At 41.1% G+C, this 23,752-nt stretch overlaps 1 protein-coding gene across 8 annotated transcripts in view; it reads right to left on the reverse strand.

Annotated features, from left to right (window-relative positions):
* The window catches only part of pgap2 (post-GPI attachment to proteins 2), a 62,861-nt gene that overhangs the window by 25,109 nt on the left and 14,000 nt on the right, over positions 1–23,752 (reverse strand). For 4 of the 8 annotated variants that reach the window (XM_020048462.2, XM_034293276.1, XM_020048463.2 and 1 more), the window contains exons 4-5: positions 18,299–18,405; positions 7,040–7,103 (exon numbers count right to left, since the gene is read on the reverse strand). In XM_020048462.2, the coding sequence (XP_019904021.2) occupies positions 7,040–7,103; positions 18,299–18,405 (171 nt within the window). Of the gene's footprint in view, positions 1–7,039; positions 7,104–13,484; positions 13,580–18,298; positions 18,406–23,752 lie in introns of all 8 variants that reach the window. The other 4 variants (XR_004575965.1, XM_034293275.1, XM_010866744.3 and 1 more) reach the window with 2 other exon arrangements.

Genomic DNA, 23,752 nt, shown 5'->3' on the forward strand with positions numbered 1-23,752 from the left:
CATACCCATTGTTGCTTTGATGATCTTTAAAACTTTTGGTGCCATGTGTTTGTCCATTTTGTGATAATTCTTGTTAGCATTTGAAATTTATGACAGATTAAGAGGACCTAGCTGATCACCCATCCGGTCAATCCAGTGGTAGTTTCTTGCTGGGTATGCCGGTGGAATCGAGCTGTTGGGGTCAGGGGTTCCGTAGAAGGCTTCAGCGTTGTCATCCCAGGTGTCACACAGCCAGTACTCGGCCTTGGGTTCTTCAATCACCGCTTGGTTGTAATCTTGAGACATGTTTCGCAAATTCTTCCGACTGCTTGATAGTCACAGGCGGTCTGTTTTTATGCTGTGTTGAGGATGATGTTAACGTAAAACGGGGCTTCAGGGTCTTACGTCAGTCGAACTGTCGGCAGTCACAATCGACCCCGCTGACATTTTCTGGAAATAGTTCCAATCTAACACAGTCATACTCTTTTAGCCTCTCGGCAACTTTAAACAGTACTGCTACTGTATTATGTGGGCCTTGTTTCGGCCCCAAATAAAACACACTTAATCCAGCATTAAAAACCATTTGATCAGTCACACCAGCCTTACACACACGGCCTTCAGGTAATTCATTAAATGCCACCTCCTGTAGCTCTGGGTTGAAAATGTATCCACCGATCTGACCATCGTCCAATTCCCATTCCTGTGCCAACATATCCTGGTGTAGTTGATGGATTTGGGTTAAACTCTGCATCGGTTTCTTCGGGGCTGGCATGTTGATTGCATCTCTGCGGCCCATTTGTAATTTCCTACCAAATCGCTGAGCTGCGTTTAAGATGTTCGCTTTCATCGGTGTTTCACCCAAAACATTGATCGCAGCACAATCCTCCATGTTTTGTATTGTGTGGGTAAGTTTGCTCAGGCAAGACTGAATGACCATCACCGATGTCTGCATGATTTAAATACACAGACCACGCCAATCAACCCATAAAACATGAAAGGTTAACAACCACCGGTTGTAGGCCATCTGTTGCAACACTTATCAGAAGATAAAACACCAGGGTTTTAGATCTGCCGAACACCATTTGTTGAACACCAATCATCTTACACAACACTTATTTATTGCCTGGGAATTTAACATTCCGGAACCCTAAGGCCCATTTTTTTATCAAACATAACCTACCTGTTATAACACTAGTCTGTTTTGCTCATCAGATGTTGTACAACATCAAACACAGACACATCAATGTAATCATAAATTACAAAGTTGCCAGACATACATATGTCACTCCTGAACTCCCACCCTACAAACCGGATGTCCCGCCCACCTGTCACATCAATATGGAAGTCCTGCCCTCCTGTGCCATAAATCACCATTCTGACACATTATACCCTCCACTAACTACTTCGGCTGAAATCCCCTCGGATCATGAATCGTTAACATTTACTGATGATATATAAGGGTTATTATCTGATATTTTAAATACAACCCTGTTTCCAAAAGAGTTGGGATGCTGTGTAAAATCAAAATAAAAACAGAATGCAAAGATGTTTAAATCATTTAAACCATATATTCAATAGGAAATAGTACAAAGACAACATATCAAAATGTAAACTGAAAATGTTTATTGTTCACTGAAAAATAAAAGCCCACTTTGAATTTGATCCCAGCAACACATTTCAAAAATGTGTGATAGGGGCAAAAAAGACTGGAAAAGTTGTGTAATACAAAAAAAGAAAAGGTGGTAGAACTAGAATCTCCCTAATTGGGTTAATTAGCAATAGGTCAGTAACATGATTGGGTTTAAAAAGAGCATCCCAGAGAGAATGAGTCTTTCAGAAGTAAAGATGGGGAGGATTTCACCACTCTGAAAGACTGCGTGGGCAAATAGTGCAAAAAATTTAAGAATACAATTTCTCAAGTTAAAATTGCAACGAGTTTGGGGATATCATCATCATCAACAGTACATATTATCTTTAAAAGATTCAGAGAATCTGGAGAAATCTCTGTACACAAGGGACAAGACTGAAAACCAATATTGGATGGCTGTGATCTTCGGGCCCTCAGGCTGCATTGCATTAAAAACAGACACAATTCTGTAGTGGACATGGCTCAGGAACGCTCCCGAAAACCATTGTCTGTGAACACAATTTGTTGCTGAATACACAAATGCTAGTTAAAACTCTATGCAAACAAGAAACCATATATAAACAAGATCCAGAAATGTCGCCGTATTCTCTGGTCCCAAGTTCATTGAAGATAGGCAAAGTGGAAAACTGTCCTGTGGTCTGACGAATCAAAATGTGAAAATATTTTTGGGAATTAAGTGTGGAGAGCATTATGTGCCAAAGAGGAGAGGGACCATCCGGCTATTTATTAGCACATAGTTCAAAAGCCAGCATCCATGATTGTATGGGGGTGCATTTGTGTGCATGGCATGTGACTTGCAAATTTGTGAAGGCACCATTTATGCCGAACAATATAGACAGGTTTTGGAGCTGCACATGCTGCCATCCAGAAAACAGCCTTGTCCAGGCTGCCGACATCCAGTTCCCCATAGACTCTTGTTGCGTCACCATTGACTCCCATTCAATCCCCATTGACCTCCATTCATTCTCCACTGACCTCCATTCATTAAAAATAAAATCTAAATGCCGGAAAATCCAAGATGGTGAACATTATGGGTCCTTGAGACAAATGTGTTCCCTAGATGAAGAGGGACCTGTGGGCCATATTTCAGACCTCTAGGTCATATGGGGTGGATATGCCAATGGAGCCAGGTCCCATGATCATTCTCAAAATTACAGTGTACATGAAATGGAATAAATATACTGTGCTATATCCACAAATCATATATTTATTATATGTTCTGTACTTACCAGTATGAGTCTTTTTATTTTTGTTTTGTAACCTATCCAGGGGACTGAACTGAACCAGGTGTAATCGATAATATTTGTCTAAGCCCATGTGCTCATGTAAGCATAGGTCTCATGCAATAACAAAATTAGCAGTTAATTTAGCAAATCATTGTTATTGCAGCCAGTCAGTAACCTTATGTCAGACAATGAGTGAGGAGACATAAAAACAAACCCTAACCCCATATTTCCATATAGACCAGGGGTGGGCAATCTTTTTGACTTGCGGGCCACAATGGTTTCTAAAATTTGACAGAGGGGCCGGGCCAGAATAGAAAGATGGTGTGTTTGTGTGAACTAATATGAATGAAATGTAAAAACCATTACATGAAAAGATTTGGCCTTTAACAGGCACCAAAACATCAATGTGCAGGGTTCATTGTAATTTTTTTTCTCCAAATGTATTAATTTAATAACACAGTAGATAAACTCCCATTTAGTTTCAGTGGGAACAGTGTTGTTGATCTCCTTTTTTAGCAAGTGCATCAAAGTCTGGAGTAGGTTTTGTTGTGGCAATTCTCAGGATAGATCCGAGGTGTTGGTTAGTTAACTTGGATCTGTGACGGGCTTTGTTGATGTTCATGATGCTGAATGTCTGTTCACATACATAGGTTGAGCCAAACAACTTAAGCAGCTTCTGTGCCATCCTCCAGAGATTTGGTAACGGGGCTTCGTTAAGTGAAGCATAAAAGTCGTTCAGTTTAAGAGAGTTGAACTTCTCCTTTAAGACTGTGTCAGACTGAAGATCGATCAGTTCCAACTGCAGCTCCGGTGGTGCTGTTTCAGGGTCTTGTGACAGGGGACAGGACACCAGCTGAAGTGACTTTTCAATTTTTTCAAAATCAGAGAACCGACGGCAGAATTCTCCGTGCAGGTCGTTCAGTGATTTTCTGTATTTCTTCACGTTTCGGATCGCCTCTTTCTGCATGGCTAGTGTGGGGAAATGAGCGAAAGATTTGTTTGAAATTTGTCTGGAGAAAAGAGTCAGCTTGGATTTGAAGGCTCTAACATTTGTGTACATGTCGTGCACAAACTGATCTTTCCCCTGTAGCTTCATGTTCATTCATGTGCGAAAATATGTCCACAGCAAACGCAAAGTCACAAAGCCAGTTCTTGTTGCTTAGCTCAGGAAATTCATCGGATCTCCCCATTAACTCCAAAAATGCACCCATCTCCTTGAGTTCCCACACTTGTTGAAACACTTTGCCCAAACTTAACCAGCGGACACGAGAGTTTTAAAGTAAGTCCTGGTGATCTTCATCGGTTTCTTCCAGGAACGCAATAAACTGACGATGCTGAAGTCCCCTTGCTCGTATAAGTTAACAAGTTTTACGACTGGATTCACGACATGATTTAGCTGCAATATAGACTCAGAGTTTCCTGATGAATGATGCAGTGAAGGAAAATAACATCCTGATCAGGTTTTTCCTCTTTTATTTTTTCCTGGACTCTTTTTAGTAGCCCAACGTTTTTCCCAGTTAAATTTGGCGATCCATCCGTGGTGACATTGGCAAGTTTACTCCAAGGTAGCTTCCTTCTTTCGATGACAGCAGACACCTGGTTATACAAGTCCTCTCCCCGCGTTTTTCCTTTCAGGGACTCCATGGTTTCAACTCCATAATCTCAAAACTGTCGTTAATCCCTCTCGTTAATTAGGAGCTGAGCAGTGTCTTTTATGTCGTTACCTTCATCCAGTGCTAGTGAAAAAAACTTAAAGGACTCCGCCTTTTTGTTAAATTTGCTGGCTATATCTTCATCAATCAGTTCCACACGGCGAGTCACAGTTCTGCGTGATAGTTTTTTTCAAACTTGCCTTTGCTCTCCGGACACGAGACCTGCTGTCTCAACCATGCATTCTTTAAAAAATTCGCCTTTGGAGAAAGGCTTACTAGCCTTTGCTAATTTGAATGCCAGCAAAAAACTTGCCTTGGTACTTGACTCTTGAATCGCAGTTTGTCTGTGAAAAATGTAAAGTAGAGAGTAACACATCACACTCAAACAATGGTCAATGTCTTTGGAGTCCGCCATCTGTTGAGGAAACACAGGCATTACAGGGAAGGTAAAATAAAGGAGGTTTAATTATAATAAAATGTAATTTAATAATAGAACTTGGACAAGTTCGGCGGGCCGGATTAAAAAGCCCAACGGGCCGTATATGGCCCGCGGGCCGTAGTTTGCCCATGTCTGGTTTAGTCTCTGCATGAGGCCAAAAAAGCTGATTGACGCTACAGAGGTCTTCGCAGCATCACTGATGACCAGGTTGAATGTGTGACTTGCACATGGTACACACAAGTCTTTTTTGTTTATGTTGAGGACTCTTTTTTGAACTCCTTGCTTGTGGCCTTGCATATTGATGCCATTGTCATAAGACTGGCCGGCAATTTGATATTTCCAGCCGAAGACCTTCCAAATGTCTAAGAAGGGTTTCATACAGGCCCTTTCCAGTCGTGTCATGTACATTTATGAAGCCAGCAAAGTGCTCATCAATGGTGACGCCTGTTGGAAATTCACAGGTTACAATTCTTAAAACCATTTTGAGCTGTTCCTTATGGCTAACATCTGGCGTGCAATCCATAATAACAGAGTCATATTATGCATTTATAACCTTCTCAACAACAGCATCTACTGTAGCTTTGGCAACGAGGATAAATAATTCTGAATTTCTCTGCGGAGATAAGTGACAGTATGTTCTTTTGACTGAAACTTCTTTGTGTTCTCTCATTACTGGATCGAACTGAGCCATTAATTCTACCTGTCCAAGAAAATGTCCATTTGCATGCTCAAACAACTTCACTGTGGCCACGGAAAGCAATGTTTCACACAATTGCAATGAGCATTCGCAATACCTCTACCCAATGGCTGACTTCAAGGGATAGAAGGTCTTGGTTGATCTGATCCATGGCAATTGTTTTTTGATCTTATCAATAGGCTTCGCCAGCTTTTCATGTTAGAAATGTGGTCATCAGACTTTTCATGCTGTTTTAGGAGATCAGAGATATTTTTGCAACTATTACATCCCTCCCCACTGAGCTTTGTGGTCTTGTTTCCAAATAATAGACAACTAAAAGACATTACACAGTCCGTCTTCTCACTGTACACCAACCACGACCTGTTGATTTTGTCTCCATTTTTCATATGCATAATGATCTTTATTAAATCTGCGCCCTTCATCATTTCTTGGAAACACTTTATCCATTAACTGAACTGGTCCTTTCCTTACTACGCTACATCTTTCCTTATTTGTCAGCTGGAAAGGCCAAATCCCTGGATCATCACACATTTCTTGGTGAGTTAGGGGAGCGTTAACATCAATATCACGCGCTATTACCATTATCACCAGCACTGATATTGTAATCGAAATCATGCATAACAGAAGAACTACATGATGGTAAATTGGTATCAATGTATTCTTCACCTCTGTCTGGTGGTGTCCGTTTGTGATGATGGTCCATAGTGCTTGTCAATGTGAAATCCTCTTCAGGAACAGCTGCAGCCGTTAAGCTGTTCAAATTAGTAGTACTAGCCGCAGCCGCTAAACTACTACTACTATTCCTAATATTGTTGGCATAAGAAAAAAGAAAGTGGTCACCTTTGGGAGGGGGGTAATAAAAGTTGTTTTCCTCCTTCTTCCATTTGTTTGCTGAACCGCTAACATATAATCATTTCATAATTTCATAATATCGTTTCAAAGTGTAAAGTAGTGAGTGTACAGCTTGTATAACATTGTAAATTAGCTGTCCCCTAAAATTACTCAAAACACAGCCATTAATGTCTAAACTGCTGGCAACAAAAGTGAGTACACCCCTAAGTGAAAAGTTTCAAATTGGCCCAGTTAGCCATTTTCCCTCCCTGGTGTCATGTGACTTGTTAGTGTTACAAGGTCTCAGGTGTGAATGGGGAGCAGGTGTGTTAAATCGCTCTCAAACTTCCTCACACCGGTCACTGGAAGTTCAACATGGCACCTAAGGGCAATGAAATCTTTGAGGATCTGAAAAAAAGAATTGTTGCTCTACATAAAGATAGCCTAGGCTATAAGAAGATTACCAAGACCCTGAAACTGAGCTGCAGTTCTGAAACCCAACATGGACGGCCCTCGAGTGCGACAATGCCAGATATCACCCGAAGGTGAGAAAGGAATTGAACATACCTTTGAAGACCTGCAGCGACAGGAAGTGCTCATCCCAATCACCAGCCCAAACAACACTCCCCTCCTGCAAGTGAAAAAGGTGGGCACAGGGAAATGTCGAATGGTTCAAGATCTGCCCCCTCTGAATGATGTGGTTCAGGCTGAGTTCCCAGGGGTACCTAACCCTGCCACCATTGTCTTCCATCCAAAACAGACACAAAGTGGTACACCATCATTGACCTGTGTTCAACATTCTTCTCTATTCCTCTGCATCCAGATTCCCAGCCATACTTCGCCTTCACCAATCAGGGCCAACAGTACACCTACACCAGAATGAGAGTCTCCATCCATCTTCAACAGGGTACTGGCTACAGACCTGGCCAATGTCTGTTTGAAGGGGGGAAGCACCCTGACTTTTTATTGGAAGGGGGTGAAAAACGTCTCTACAAACCGTATATCTGCAATCTCTGCCTTTCCACAGCCAAGAACACAAAGAGCTGGCAACGTTCCTGGGTATGACGGGGTACGGCAGGATGTGGATCCCCTAGTACGCCAGGCTGTCTCACACACTACGCGACCTCGGCATGAAAATAAACACCTCGCCTGGCATGACGACGCTCTGAGCGCCTTCACTGAACTTAAACTGTCTCTACAGCAAGCTCCAGCTCTGAAGTTGCCAGACTACACCAAACCCTTCAATCTCTATGCAGCAGAAAGCAGATATAGCAGCAGCAGAAAAAAAGGTTTGCAAATGCAGTCCTGATCCAGAAACACAATGGGGCCAACTGTCCGATAGACGTGTACAGCCACAGACTCGACCCCTTGGAGAGGAGAATGCCCACCTGTGACCAAGGCCTGGCAGCAGCAGCATTTGAATGAAGACTTTAGCAGGTCTAACCCAGGGGGGGTCAGATCACCCTGCACGTTACACACAACGTTGCAGCCCTACTCGAACTAAGAACAAAACACGACAGCCCAGAGACGGTCAACCCAGCAGCCTGTATGACCACCGAAGAAGACAGAGAACAACATCACTTTTGCCTTGACTACATCCCCAAATAAACTAAACCCTGTCCTGTCCTCCAGAACACTCTTCTTCCAGATGCCAAACTAGAGTTATTTGTGGATGGTTCTTCCACAAGGATGGCTGACGGGTCTGGACTGCAGTTAGGGTATATTGTCATCTCGATCAAACAGGGCATCATTGAACAAGGTAAATTGCCTCCCAATTTCTCTGCTCAGAAAGCTGAACTTGTTGTAGCAACTAGAGCATGTGTTCTCGCTTCCCAGAAATCTGTGAATATCTATAGTGATTCCAGGTATGTACCTCAACTAGTACACGTATCACTAACTCTTCACAGGTCAGCAATTCGCTTAGTGCTATTATGCAGCCTTTGCAGCTTACCATAATCAAATGCCCAGCGCACACAGATGGTAACAGGGTGTCCGTAGGTAACTCCATGGCTGACAAAGCGGCAAAAGAGGCTGCACAAATGCCTTACATTTCTGCCGTGACTCGTTCTGCTACTAAACATGTCAATCTGTGTCCATGTTACACCGCTTGATGACTTCTCAGACTCTCGTCTGTTTCTGTGGTAGATCGGGGGAGTAGTCCTGACCAAAGTAGGTCCGCTTGCCTTGAAAGAGGGCTGGCCCCTGGCTCCATGCCCTCCTTATGTCTGTGTCCTTCACCGCTGCATCAAGAAATCTCACTAATATCAATCTTGGCGGAGCTGTTGCATCTTTAGGTTTGGCCAGGTCTGATGGTAGTTAAAGTTCCTTCTGGAGTAGGTCTTTGACAAATCCAGCCATAGCTTTCCCTTCACTGCCCTCCAGGATTTGAAATATCCTGATATTGTTTTGTTGCATTCTGTTTTGGAGGTCATCACATTTCGCCAACATTTCGATATCCCAGTGTAGCAGGTGTCTTACCCTGTGGTGTCGCATCTCCTCACCCTCGGCCGCACCGACTCTCTCCTCCAGTCCTCCCATTCTCTCTTCGTGTTCCGCCAGCTCGTCCTTTATATCCAAAAAAAGTTTGTTCCACACGGCTAAGGGCCTATTTAGTGTGGTTGTGTCTGTCTCGATTTTCTTGTCAGAGTGTTTTTAATTCCTCCAGTATCGCTGAATCTGACTGACACGTGTTGTGCTGTTAGCCTTGGTATTGCTAGTTGGGCTCGGTGGATTCAGCTTATTATCATGTTTTCCCCGTGAGGGGTCAGGTTAATCATGTCTCCTTTGACCAGCGGAGTAAACTCATGGTTCCATTAGTCTATCTTTTACGTTTCAGCTTTAAAATACTGTAGTTGTCGCTCTTATCTTTAATTTTGTACAGTGGAGCTAACTTACAATGCTGCAAGTACACCGATGGTGTCACCGGAAGCCCAGGTTAGACTGCTGACCATATCCGTGAACTGCAGACCTCTGTTGCAGAGGCTGAGAAACGACCCTGGGTGATAGCCGGCTGTCCACCCGTCCGGTGGGCCTGCTGCACCAGCCTCACTTCTGCTCAGTCTTTCCCGAGTGGCACATGTTGGGTGCCACACGGGAAAAGGGGGAATAGTAGCTAGCATAGGTAAACTTTGAGAAAATTTGCTGAGAATGCCCAATCTATAAAGGTACGCAACATACAGAAAACAGCCCCTGTAGAACAAGGTAATGGACCCACACCACGTGGTCCATTTGTACACTTACAGATGGATTCCACTGACATGACAGAGAGCTGGTGACAAACCTGATTGCTTGGTAATAGTTGGGTTAGAAGCATTTCCTACACGAAACAATGATGCAAAGACAGTTGTGAAATGTTTAATGAGGGAGGTTATACTGAGGATCAGTGTACCAAATGTTCCAGTAAACTCTGTTTCTGTTAAGAAAAGGCACAGGTGCTGGTCATATAATTTGAATATCATCAAAACTTTGATTTATTCCAGTAATTCCATTCAAAAAGTGAAATTTGTATAATGTATACATTCATTCCACACAGACTGATATATTTCAAGTGTTTATTTCTTTTAATTTTGATGATTATAACTGACAACGATGAAAACCTCAAATTCAGTATCTCAGAAAATTTGAATATTGTGAAAAGGGTCAATATTGAAGACACCTGGTGCCACACTAATTAGCTAATTAACCCAAAAACACCTGCAAAGGCCTTTAAAATGGTCTCTCAGTCTAGTTCTGTAGTCACACAATCATGGGGAAGACTGCTGACTTGACAGCTGTCCAAAAGACAACCATTGACACCTTGCACAAGGAGGGCAAGACACAAAAGGTCATAGCTAAAGAGGCTGGCTGTCCCCCATTCAAAAATGTGGGGGAGATTCACAAAGAGTGGACTGCAGCTGGAGTCAGTGCATCAAGAACCACCACGCACAGACGTATGCAAGACATGGGTTTCAGCTGTTGCATTCCTTGTGTCAAGCCACTCTTGAACAAGACACAGCGTCAGAAGCGTCTCGCCTGGGCTAAAGACAAAAAAGACTGGACTACTGCTGAGTTATGTTCTCTGTTATGTTATGTTCTCCAGAGTCTAGAGGAAGAGAGGAGAGGCACAGAATCCACGTTGCTTGAAGTCCAGTGTAAAGTTTCCACAGTTAGTGATGGTTTGGGGTGCCATGTCATCTGCTGGTGTTTGGTCCACTGAGTTTTCTGAGGTCCAAGGTCAACGCAGCCGTCTACCAGGAAGTCTTAGAGCACTTCATGCTTCCTGCTGCTGACCAACTTTATGGAGATGCAGATTACATTTTCCAACAGGACTTGGCACCTTCACACAGTGCCAAAGCTTCCAGTACCTGGTTTAAGGCCCATGGTATCCCTATTCTTAAATGGCCAGCAAACTCACCTGACCTTAACCCTATAGAAAATCTATGGGGTATTGTGAAGAAGATGCGATACACCAGACCCAACAATGCAGAAGAGCTGAAGGCCACTATCAGAGCAACCTGAGCAGTGCCACAGACTGATCGACTCCATGCCACACCGCATTGCTGCAGTAATTCAGGCAAAAGGAGCCCCAACTAATTATTGAGTGCTGTACATGCTCATACTTTTCATGTTCATACTTTTCAGTTGGCCGACATTTAAAAATGGTTTTAAGTAATATTCAAATTTTCAGAGATACTGAATTTGGGATTTTCATTAGTTGGCAGTTATAATCATCACAATTAAAAGACAAATATTTGAAATATATCAGTCTGTGTGTAAAGTTGATGTACTCCTGGATAATTTGAATGCCAAAATATTGAACATCATGGATCGTGTTGCACCGGCAAAGAAAACTATGAGCAAACAGAAAACTCCATGGAGAACCACCATGATGGTAAGCGCACTGAAAAGAGAATGTTGGAAAGTGGAGGAAAACTAAACTTCAAATTCACTATGACATCTATAAACAAAGCCTTGGTAGCTTCAACAATGAGTTATGCAGGGCCAGAGAGCAACATTTATCGGGAATGATCTACAATACCTGCACTATTTGTCATGATCGACAAGCTTACAAACCCAATAGAGCAGATAGCATCAGAACGCATGTCAACTGTGAAATTTAATGAATTTGCGTGATTCTTTAGAGAAAAAATTATTATTATATAATAAGTATTAGTCGGAACATCAGAACTACACAGTCTAACAAGGACTCAGTCACCACGACCACTAAGACATAACTTGGTTATTACACATTTTAATACAATTGATGAAAAATCCCTAGAAGAAACAGTTCGACATCTTGAAGCTTCCACTTCCACCAGACCTTTAAAAAAATAAAATAAAAAATGTACTCTATAACAATGGACCAACAGCAAATAGTTAATAGCTCTCTGCAATCAGGCAGTTTTCCCAACGTCTTTAAAAACAGCTGCATTTAAGCCCCAATTAAAAAAAGAGAACACTGGATGTATCTATAATGAACAACTATAGACCTGTATCAAATCTCCCTTTTATAGCCAAAATCATTGAGAAGGTTGTCTTCATTCAACTCAGCAATTTTGTGACCGCAGTCTCAGTCCGTATTGCCCAGCAACAGCCCCAAAACCTGAAGGATCTGGAGAAGGTCTGCATGGAGAAGTGGGCCAAAGTCCCTGCTGCAGTGTGTGCAAACCTCAAGAACTACAGGAAACGTATGATCTCTGTAATTGCAGAGGTTTCTGTACCAAATATTAAGTTCTGCTTTTCTGATGTATCAAATATTTATGTCATGCAATAAAATGAAGACTAATTATTTAAAAATCATACAATGTGATTTTCAGGATTTATTTTAGATTCCGTCTCTCACAGTTGAGGTGTATCTATGATAAAAAATTACAGACCTCTACATGCTTTGTAAGTAGGAAAACTTGCAAAATCGGCAGTGTATCAAATACTTGTTGTCCCCAATGTAAGGCTCTCGAACCATATGTCAACATCTCAATAGACTCTCAGTGTCACTGTATAGAGCACATAAATAACTGGATGAACAAAAATGTTCTACAATTAAACCAAGATAAAACTGAGATTGTGTTTAGCAACAAAAATAAAACAACAAGTATTAGTAAAGAGCTGGATTCTCTGGCCCTTAAAACCAGGGATCAAGTGCGTAATCTTGGTGTTTTGATAGACTCAGACCTCACATTTAACAGTCACAAAACTGGAAAAAACTACCAGAAGATCTTAGACATGCCCCAAACATATCCATTTTTAAATCCAGGTTAAAAACACTTCTTCTCACGTGCCTATGACTGAGCCCTTAAACTTAACCACACTGTTTAGCCTTACAGCTTCCTATGTTTTTGTCCCATTTTTAATCTTTATATGTTTTCTTAATGTATTTTTTATTATTATGATGTATTCATTTGAGTATTTGTTTTTATGTTACTGTACTTCCATATATTTTTCTTTGTAAAGCATATTTAATTGCTTCAGTGTATGAATTGTGCCATATAAATAAACTTGCTTGCTTGCAGAGATTCTCTCATCTGATCAAGGGACACATTTCAAAAATTAACTGACAAAAGACCTGTTTCACGCACTAAGCATTCAGCAAACATTCTAACAAAGTGCAGGGTTGGTCGAGAGACTGAACCAATCCCTTGAAAAAAAAAAAATCTAAATGCTGTGCACATACAGGGATGAACTGGGTGGAATGCCTACCTCTGGCACTAATGGCTCTACACTCTCCTAGTCAGAGGGCTGGTTACACTCCACATGAGATAATGACTGCAGACCAATTGAAAATTTACTTACAAATCATGACTGACTCACTTCTGGACTATGCCACAGAGCTATCTAGAATTGTCGAGCGTATGCATTCACAGGTCAAGGAGGCACAAGGACCGCCTCCCCCGATTTTGCCGTGCCACAGATACCAACCCGGCGACTGGGTCTATATGAAGATCTTCTGGAGAAAATGGAAGGACCCACGATGGAGCGGCCGACACCAGGTACTCCTGACAACTCACATGGCACTTTGAGTCTCGGGGAAAGATACCTGGGTCCATGCCAGCCACTGCCGACCAGACCACGACCCTCCAGCACAGGAGGATATACATCAGGAGTCCAGCCCAGGCACAAAGAAGGACAAAGCTGGCAGATCAACACAAGATCAAGTATGATAATGAAATAATGGTCAGCCTACTGGTGGGATTTCTGTGGAGTCTAGAATCCACAGGGACTGCCAAGGTCGGGCCTAGAAAATGTATTCTGACAGCCAAACTGAACGATCAAAGAAACCAGACGCCACCACACGTAACTGCACTTACACGGCACCTCAACACTTCCACCACTCACCCACACAGTCCAACAACACATTTTGGGGAAAACAAAGGCCAAAATGGGAAGGATAGACCTAGCAGGGACCTTAGCAGGAGGATACGACAACGTGCATGGATAGAAGTACACCTGAATTGCAATAACATCCCAGGCATGAAGGCAGAATATCTGGCACTGGGCATCCAAGGTTTTCCAACAGGGGCAAACTGTATAGCAGGAGGACTGAAGTTAGCTACTAACAAAGAATGGCTCTCACAAGGGTTCTCCCCTAAAGTAGGCCTTTGTCAATACATTTTACACTCATATTCTCTAGTCCAATCATTAGGGAAAGTGGAGGCTTTTTCCTACACATTACAACTTGACAAAAGGCTAGAACTCCCTCGTAAGTTTTATGCTGTATGCATGTTCTTAATTATTAATACCTCAGGAAAGGAACTAATCAAGAACAGGATGCTCTCATTGGTTGAGGTATCCAGGTGTGATGGTCCACCAGCTACAGGGACTGGGTGGTCCATAGGAGAAAAGGGAGAGCCAACACTTACCCGCCCTTACCCCAATTCATGACCCAATTTAGGCCAGAGGTATAAGCAGATTAACTCTCTCTACTCTATTAATAAACCATACTTAGTAAACCCAAATGTGTAAAACAGCTTCATGGGACCAGGAAAAGAAGAATACAGTTATAGGCAACTGCCCAGAGAAAGTAATGATAACCCATGTGCCCGTAAGATACAAAGTTAGAATTGTATTCTCGGTAATGAACCCATCCACATTAACTATTGGAACGGTGTTCTACTGTACTTTCTCTACTCCTGAAGGTGCTCAAAAACCAGAGCATCGGGTGAAACACCCAGGCCATCAGGTGGTAGTGATAAACTGTAATAGACCAAAGGTAACAGACACCCACCATGACTCACCCAAGACGATTGGCCACAACCCTCCAATGCCAGCCTCTCTTTCTGTTCAGGGCCATGCCGTTAATGGCAGGACCAGTAATCGATGTAGCCAACTTACTCTCGCTCATGAAAGTGAATGCTATTTGGACTAATACCACACAGTTCCACAATGGGTGTGCCCCTTATGTCTGTTCCAATCTGACTGTGACACGTGTGCTTTTGTGGGCCCAGTCCAATGGTGAGAGGTAACATCGGATGCAAGGAAACATCCACCCTGTGCTATCCTGGTATAAGAAAGGCTGTCCCGGTTACCATCACGGCCCCGAAACCTCTGACGTGGTGTATACACCGAGAAGACGCAGGGTCAGTCATCTTGAGACACTCACACTGTCACACAATCATAGGTATGTTAACAAATGCTCCCACTTCCTGACATTTACCAAATCAAATTCATCCTTAAGATGTGTAAAGAACAGAACAGCCACTTTACTAGCTTTACTATCTGTAGATTTTTTCCCTGTTGTTGTCAATTGTAGCCAGCGGCCCACACGTGACCTATCCTTTCCTGGCTGACCCATAAGCAGACCTGGGGCACTCAAACGATGGGTATGATATTGCCCATGTATGGTGTGATGCAGTCCTTGGATCAGGTGTGTGATCTAGCTTTGGATCAAAGGACCACTCTCCTGGATAGCTTGGCTATGGAGTCAGTATTGCTGGGTAATTTTTGAATGAATTGGTATAGTCATTATAATCATAGTGGCCACAGGCCTGTTAGTACTTCTCCTTCGTACCAGTTGTCGAGTGGCCCTGTTTCGCACAAATGATTAGTTTAGCATAGAACTAAAATACATGCATTAGTTAAAGCCAATGATTTAATATGACTGACTCTCCCAGATTGACCTACTGATTTACTGATGCCCACATATACCGACTACCTCACAAGTCCATGTTTAGGTAAATAACACACAGCTAACCTAGAGTTGTCACAATGGTATACATCAAACCCAGAAGGGGCCTTCGCCCAGTATTGCAAACCTGCAGGGCGGCTACATTGATAGACGACCCAGCGGATGTACCCTCCCATTGATACACACTTAGCATAAACTGGAGACAGTTTACAGTTTAATGAAACAGAGAAGAAAACAGTGGCCGAAAGTTGCACCAAAAACATATAAAACAAAGATAAGATGTGATCTGTATAACCAAAACGACTGTCTTGATTGTCAGCGTTTGATTTTGCTGTAACATATTCAAAATAACTGTAACCTCCTGATCCTTAAGACCAGGACATCTTAACAATAAAGAATGTATTCTATATATGAATTAATTTATTGTCCCTGATGGGAAAAAATTGAGGAATTGTGGAAAATGTATGTCTTTCCATATCCTTATTTATTCATTATTCTGTTATGCTTGAAACATTACGTATACTAAACGACTAGTCTTTCCCTGTCACCAACTCATGATGTCTCTGTATTCCAGGGCAATAATGAATAGAATGTCGGCTGAGCAAGGCTCCTAGTCTCCATCTATGTGGTAGACTAGGCCTTTGGCCTAGCAGAAACCACTACAAGTTTCCCTTCTGGGGTTTAGGCTTAATAGCAACAGGGAGGCTCCTGTTTCTTGTATTCTACTGATGAACAAGCTCTAGTGCCTTATTGGGGAAAGCTACGTTAACCAAAGCCCCCCCCATATAGTAACTGTCCAGATTGATATATATCAGCCTTTGACCGGGTTGTCTGAGCAACTGACATTCTATGATTTTTGTCGCATCATTAAACAAAAAATAGGACAAACAAGACTCCAAACTGTTGAGCAGCTAAAATCCTATACCAAGCAAGAATGGGAAAACAATTTCAAAACTAAAGCAATTGGTCTCCTCAGTTCCCCAATGCTTTTACAGTATTGTTAAAAGAAGAAGTGATGCAACACAGTGGTAAACCCGCCCCGATCCCAACATTTTGGAAATATGTTGCTGGCATCAAATTCAAAATTCAAAAACAGTTTCTTAGTTTCAACATTTAATATGTTGTCTTTGAACAATTTCAAATGAAATATAGGTATACATTATTTGATTATTATCATTGCTTTCTGTTTTTATTTGCATTTAACACATCGCCTCAACTTTTTGGGAAATCGGGCTGTACAATAATTTCTAATTCTTCAGCCTAAGTGTTTTGGTTATGATTAGTAAACCTTTAACCTAAACAGTAAAAAAATTACACTCAACGCTCTGAATCATTATTATATATATATATATATATATATATATATATCTTTTTTTTTCTTTCCCTAATTAAATAAAATCCTATACTATACAAATAATATTATGCAACATGGACTTTCATTGCTCAAGCAAGGGATAATGAATAAATGAGAAAGCACTTATTTAGGGCAGAAGAAACACTTCATAAAAGTGCATCTTGTCTGATAGCAGCCTACTAGTAGTTCAGAAGTTAGTCAGACCCACAATTTTCTGGTTTTCTTTTCTTTGTGGTCATTGCAGCACCCACAATGACACAAAACTGGTTGAATGCGTGATTTTCATATCGCAGGCATGGAACTTGTTTATGAACTCTGTTTTTAGAATACATTGGTGCTCAAGTTTGCATACCCTTGGAGAATTGGTAATATATGTACCATGTGTAAAGAACACGAGTGAGCAGGCAAAACACGTCTTTTATTTCTCATGGGATTCACATTCAACTATAGGTCATTACAGAAAGGTACGATCATAAAACAAAACATGGCAACAAAGGAAAAATGAAATGACCCCTGTTCAAAAGTCAGCATACCATTAGTTCTTAATACTGTGTATTGCCCCCTTTAGCATCAAAGACAGCGTGCAGTCTTTTGTAATAGTTGTCTTGCAGATGGTAAAGCGGCCAATTCGTCTTGGCAAAATGCCTCCAAGTCATGCAAAGTCTTTGGTCATCTTGCATGAACTGCACATGTGTGAGATCTTCCCAGAGTAGCTTGATGATATTAAGGTCATGAGATTGATGGCCACTCCAGAACCTTCACCTTATTCTGCTGTAACTCCATGAGGGTCAACTTGGTCAAAATGTCACAATTTCTGCCAGGGTACGCAAACTTATGAGCACAACTGTATACTGACAAAATGAATAACATAGAAATACAATTGCAGTTAATGGCTTTCAGTAATACATGTACACATTCATACACACATTCTCCATTGCACTCTAATACACTGTCCTAATAGCCTTTTCAAGAACCTAGCTAATCAACACTCTTAATAATTAGCTTGATATTCATATGATCACTATCCTTAAATAAAATAGTTTTTTGCATGATCAGTCATATTTTCAAAATGAAGGTCCCAATTTTACAATTTCTGCCAGGGTATGCAAACTTATGAGCACAACTGTATATTTTAGTGGAAACGTGACTGGCATTGAAACTATTGCTCAGCTAAGGCTAGCAAAAACACTGAAAATATCTTACCACGCTACAAGCAAGGCGTTAGCAAAGTAGACTTGCTTACACACAACATTGGAACCAGTTAGAGGGTCAGAGGACTTTAACAGGAAAGGCAAAATGCAGTTACAAAACAAAAAATAACAACCCACATACATATGTACTGTAGGTGAGGGAATAAGGTTGTGTACTTTACCTCTGGGTTCAGACTGAACTTCTTAATCACCTGCCATAGTCTGCAGGTAATAAGCATGTGTAGCAGAGAGCTGGCGATGAATGTGATGAAACCGTTCTTGTGAACACCTGCCAAACACAAACTTGAGGTTATGTCTATAATCCAGTTTCCCTCAAGGAGGAAATTAATCTGACACATTATCTGGCATGCACACTTATCGCTTAAAACTTGAACTTACTATACAATCTCTCTTTTTAATGCCAATGAGGACTCAAACCAAACCAGGACTGAGTGACTGCCCCAGAAAACTGCAACACAGACTACACTATCCACAATCCTGCACAAAATAGCAACCAAGTAAACTTTTAGCGTGGAGAATGAAAAGCCCTGCAAAAGGAACAGCCGAATGACCATTCCCCTGGCCAGGCAATTTGATTCAAATGGCTGCCACTAATAGGTGTTAAGTACACTCAGAGGGTTTCAAATCAGCTGAATATTGGAAATGACATTAAAATTGACTTAATTGGAGACCATAGGTTCCAATATTGCTGCTGTGGATGCTGGATCTGACAGCACATTGGCTTTGAAAGGCATGATTGTATAGGGAGTTCAGGGGTGTACACAGTGGGAGCACAAATTGAAAACTAACCCAAGAGTAAACAATTCTAAAACTCCAGGGCATAATATGATAGGGGTGGTCAACAGAAGGAGAGAGTTCGCAAACCAGCAATAGTTTGCCCCTCGCAAGCGCCAAATTAGTACATTTTCTATCAGGCGCTTCACCAGACTTTCAAAACACTCAGGGCTCAGACAAAAAGACCCGGGTCTGGGAGGATTGCATGTGTGTAATTACATTAGCTATAATTCTGTTGGCTATTCAATTATTTGTTTTAACAGTGCAAATTAAATGAAGTGCATGTTTCTGATGACGTACACTCAATCAGTGTCAAGTCAAGTACAAAAACAATGTTTTATTTTTTATATTTCTAAATCAAATGTTACCCTTTTGAAACGCAACTGGAATGCCCACGCTTCGGCAATGCACAATAACTGGATATGCAATGGGAAGAGTGAATTTTTCGAAGGTAATGTACAGAACAAAACTGCCCCGCAACAACATAAGCAAACATTTACTAACATGCTTTATTAATTCATTTAGGCTTTTTCATGGTTACTTTGGTATAGACGCCACTCAGTTGTTAATTCTATTTGATATAGTAATATTTAAATATAGAATGTGTCGAATGAATGTGTTTTCATCAGTAGCAATACAAATATTATGCGAGCATTCATTTATAAAACATGTAAACCCCCCCCCCCCCCCCCGACACTTTTAAGCATTGTGTTTGACAGAATATGAGAAACTTACCCCAACACATTAAGGGCTGACTAATTCTGAGCAAAGGACAATAGATGGGATGTGGTGCTGCGCCCGTTATTGATAAGCCCTACACACCCTACCCGCATATCCTGGCCATACATCCTGTTAGGGGTTTTCCATGTGACTGTCATAGACTATGAATAGACCCATGGACCGTAGGTTGGAACATACCATGGTGAGGAAGCCGGTCTTTACCTGATGACACATGTATTTTAGTTATATTCTCTTGTTCGAGGAGTGGTCCTTCGTTATCTTGTGCTATATGAGGTACCGTATCACAAGCAGTTGGTATCCATTATTAAGCCTGATAAGCGTGTGGAGCCAGGAACTCAAGAGGGTATCAATACCAGGCCATGTAAGGTTAGGATATACACTCACCTAAAGGATTTTAGGAACACCTGTTCAATTTCTCATTAATGCAATTATCTAATCAACCAATCACATGGCAGTTACTTCAATGCATTTAGGGGTGTGGTCCTGGTCAAGATAGATCTCCTGAACTCCAAACTGAATGTCAGAATGGGAAAGAATGGTGATTTAAGCAATTTTGAGCGTGGCATGGTCGTTGGTGCCAGACGGGCCGGTCTTGTTACCCCCTTGCAGGCTGGTGGTGGTGGTGTAATGGTGTGGGGGATGTTTTCTTGGCACACTTTAGGCCCCTTAGTGCCAATTGGGCATCGTTTAAATGCCACGGCCTACCTGAGCATTGTTTCTGACCATGTCCATCCCTTTATGACCACCATGTACCCATCCTCTGATGGCTACTTCCAGCAGGATAATGCACCATGTCACAAAGCTCAAATAATTTCAAATTGGTTTCTTGAACATGACAATGAGTTCACTGTACTGAAATGGCCCCCACAGTCACCAGATCTCAACCCAATAGAGCATCTTTGGGATGTGGTGGAACGGGAGCTTCGTGCCCTGGATGTACATCCCACAAATCTCCAACTGCAAGATGCTATCCTATCAATATGGGCCAACATTTCTAAAGAATGCTTTCAGCACCTTGTTGAATCAATGCCATGTAGAATTAAAGGCTGTTCTGAAGGCGAAAGGGGGTCAAACACAGTATTAGTATGGTGTTCCTAATAATCCTTTAGGTGTGTGTAGAGTAACCTTATGTGACTGGAAGACAGCCTGATATTGAACGGGATGTGATGAAGAATAAGGGACTGTGTAATGGTTGGCTATGACCACTGACCACCTCTTATGAGTCCTGGCATAAAAGACTTAACTTGTAAGAACTATGGAAGATCAACATCTTGAACTCATGCTAAATAAAGGTTCTCCCCTGACTACCGGTTGCATACATTTTGTTCATTGATAAAATATTGACAGAATCTAACGTTTCTTATTAAGTTTACCTCCACCACAAATAGCATCTATGAACTGTATGGCTTTTGTCACTGGCCGTTTTAACAGCTTATTAGCCATTCGTGAATGACATTGATACACTAACTATCAATATAGGCGACGATAACTGACTTTTTCATCATGGGAAAAGATGAGAGAATCATGTAGTCAGTGAAGTTGTCGTCTATCCTGAACAAATCCTAATACATAATTCGAAAATCCACGAGAAAGTCGCTACAACAACAACGTTTTATTTTAGGCTTCCTATAACGTAGCTACTGAAGGTTTTAGGCAGCAAAGTTTGTGTCTATCCTGAACAAATCCTATTTTGCCACTGGCCGTTTAACAGCGAATTAGCCATTTGTGAATGATACTGATAGAGTATCAATATAGGGGACGAGAACTGACTTTTTCGTCAAAGTGAAAAGACGAGAGAATAGTGCAGCCAGCAAAGTGTTTATCTATCCTGAACAAATCCTAATATTCACCAGAACGGTTTTATATTAGGCTTCCTATTACGTAGCTACTAAAGGCTGTATCTAGCAAAGCTTTTGTCTGTCCTGAACAAATCCTAATGCATAATGTGTTTTGACTGTGACAGGAGTCGAATGCCGGACCTGTAATTCCGTAGTCCGCGTCTCTAACCACTATCACTATGCTACTTAACAAGGGTCAATCAGTCTGTCAAAACACTCAAGTACTGCACTTTCAAAAACCTATCCTCATAGCGAATACTCTATTGTAGTTAGCTACTGTACGTTAGCTATAACAATAACTACATTTATCGCGTGGAACCTGTCTACGGGGGCAGACAGTGATGACACTGTATTTTCCTTTTGAGGATTAAAGTGTAATATTGTATTTTCCGGCGGTTAAACAGTGACAACGTGACGTACAAGCAAAATATAATGCCGTCCAATTTTACAAAGTGTAACAGGAGGAGGACTGCAGCATCTGGCATGATGTGTTCATGTTTAAATATAATGGCGCAAATAGGACATCAAGAACGAAAAGGATAATTCACAACAATGCCTGAAAAAGTTTGACTAATCAAGATGGATTCAGAGATAGTCGTGAATGGGTCCAGGCGAAGTTGGAACAAAGTTAGGATGGCAGAGAAAGGACAATAGTCGTAAGGCGGGAAAGGACAATAGTCGTAAGGCAGGAGAGGGGACAAAGGAAACATTCATAATCACTGATTCAGAGTTCTTAAAAGTTTTTTTCCTAAAATGTATCGTACCTAACAATTAAACTAAGCTGGAACTTATCAGGGAAACTTAATCACTTTCCTCGATACTTTCAAAGCTTATTTACTTGAATATTACATTACAATAGTACACTGAACAAAATTATAAACGCAATAGTGAAATTTCACATTTTAGAGTGGCCTTTTATTGTGGGCAGCCTAAGGCACACCTGTGAAATAATCATGCTGTCTACTCAGCATTTTGATATGCCACACCTGTGAGGTGGATGGATTATCTCAGCAAAGGAGAAGTGCTCACTAACACAGATTTAGACACATTTTGAACAATATTTGAGAGAAATAGGCCTTTTGTGTACATAGAGAAAGTCTTAGATCTTTGAGTTCAAATCATGATAAATGGGGGCAAAAACAAGTGTTGATTTTAATACTTTTGTTCAGTGTAGTTTTAATAGGCAGTTGAAATAGCCTGCTTTGTCCTATTATGCTTGAACATGTTTTAATAGGTATTCAAGAAATAGCCTGTTTTGTTGTAATTTTGTAAATCAAACATTTATTGCGTTGATGATAATGTTTAAAACCGTAAGGCCTCAAAAAGGGTCTCACAACAATGTGGGTAGCTTAACCAGGCCTACCGCATGGGAATTTTTTGCATGCTAAGTAGTTCGCTTGCACATGTGGGTACATTTAAAGTGAGTGAGAAATTAGAAATGGGTACAATGACAATTCTCTAATCTGGTGAAATGGTTTTCTTACAAAAGGTTAAAATAGTGTCCTCTCTCTCCTTGTATATTGTATAAGTGGTAAAAAGAAGTACCCACATGGTGATAGTCTTTAACGTTAATATGGTCATAGCCTACAAAAGAGGGCAATACAGCTAAAGCGAGTTTACTCCCGAATAATATTAGATGTTGTATTTTAAATGCTGAAATGAGTTTCGCTAAATAAAATAGTCTCTCTTTTTGTTTTTACAATGATAACTGGGATAATACTTAAAACTAACACCTGATACTTGTTGATGGAGTTTAAATTCTAAAATGGTAAATTGACTAATGAACAAATAAGGTATTGATGTAGTTATATCATACATCTGTTTTCTGTCAACATCAGTTTTAATTAAGCATATCGGCTAAGTTGAAAGAATAGCATATCTTGCTACAGACAGTCGGAGGACAATGCCAGATTTTTTGTGTGTGGGAATAAAAATGTCATATACAGTGGGGAGAACATGTTTTTGATACAGTGCTGATTTTGCTTACAAAGCATGTAGAGGCTAACTGCATTTTATTCTACCGAACTTATATTTGTTCATTGAAAGTTTAATCTAAAGTTTACAAAAAAATATAATTTGATAAGCACTCCATCAGTTACATAAAACTAGCAGTTTGGAACACTTTAGTGACTAGCTAGAGATTTCTCCACGATTTCATAATCTTTAGTATTTCCCATCGCGATTAGTACTAAAATCGTCCCATCCCTAGTGGAGACCTAAAGCCATCCCCCATTGTTGATGATAGAACAATCTTAACCCTTG

Source organism: Esox lucius, chromosome 7 (assembly GCF_011004845.1).
Source record: "Esox lucius isolate fEsoLuc1 chromosome 7, fEsoLuc1.pri, whole genome shotgun sequence".
Lineage (NCBI taxonomy): Eukaryota > Metazoa > Chordata > Actinopteri > Esociformes > Esocidae > Esox > Esox lucius.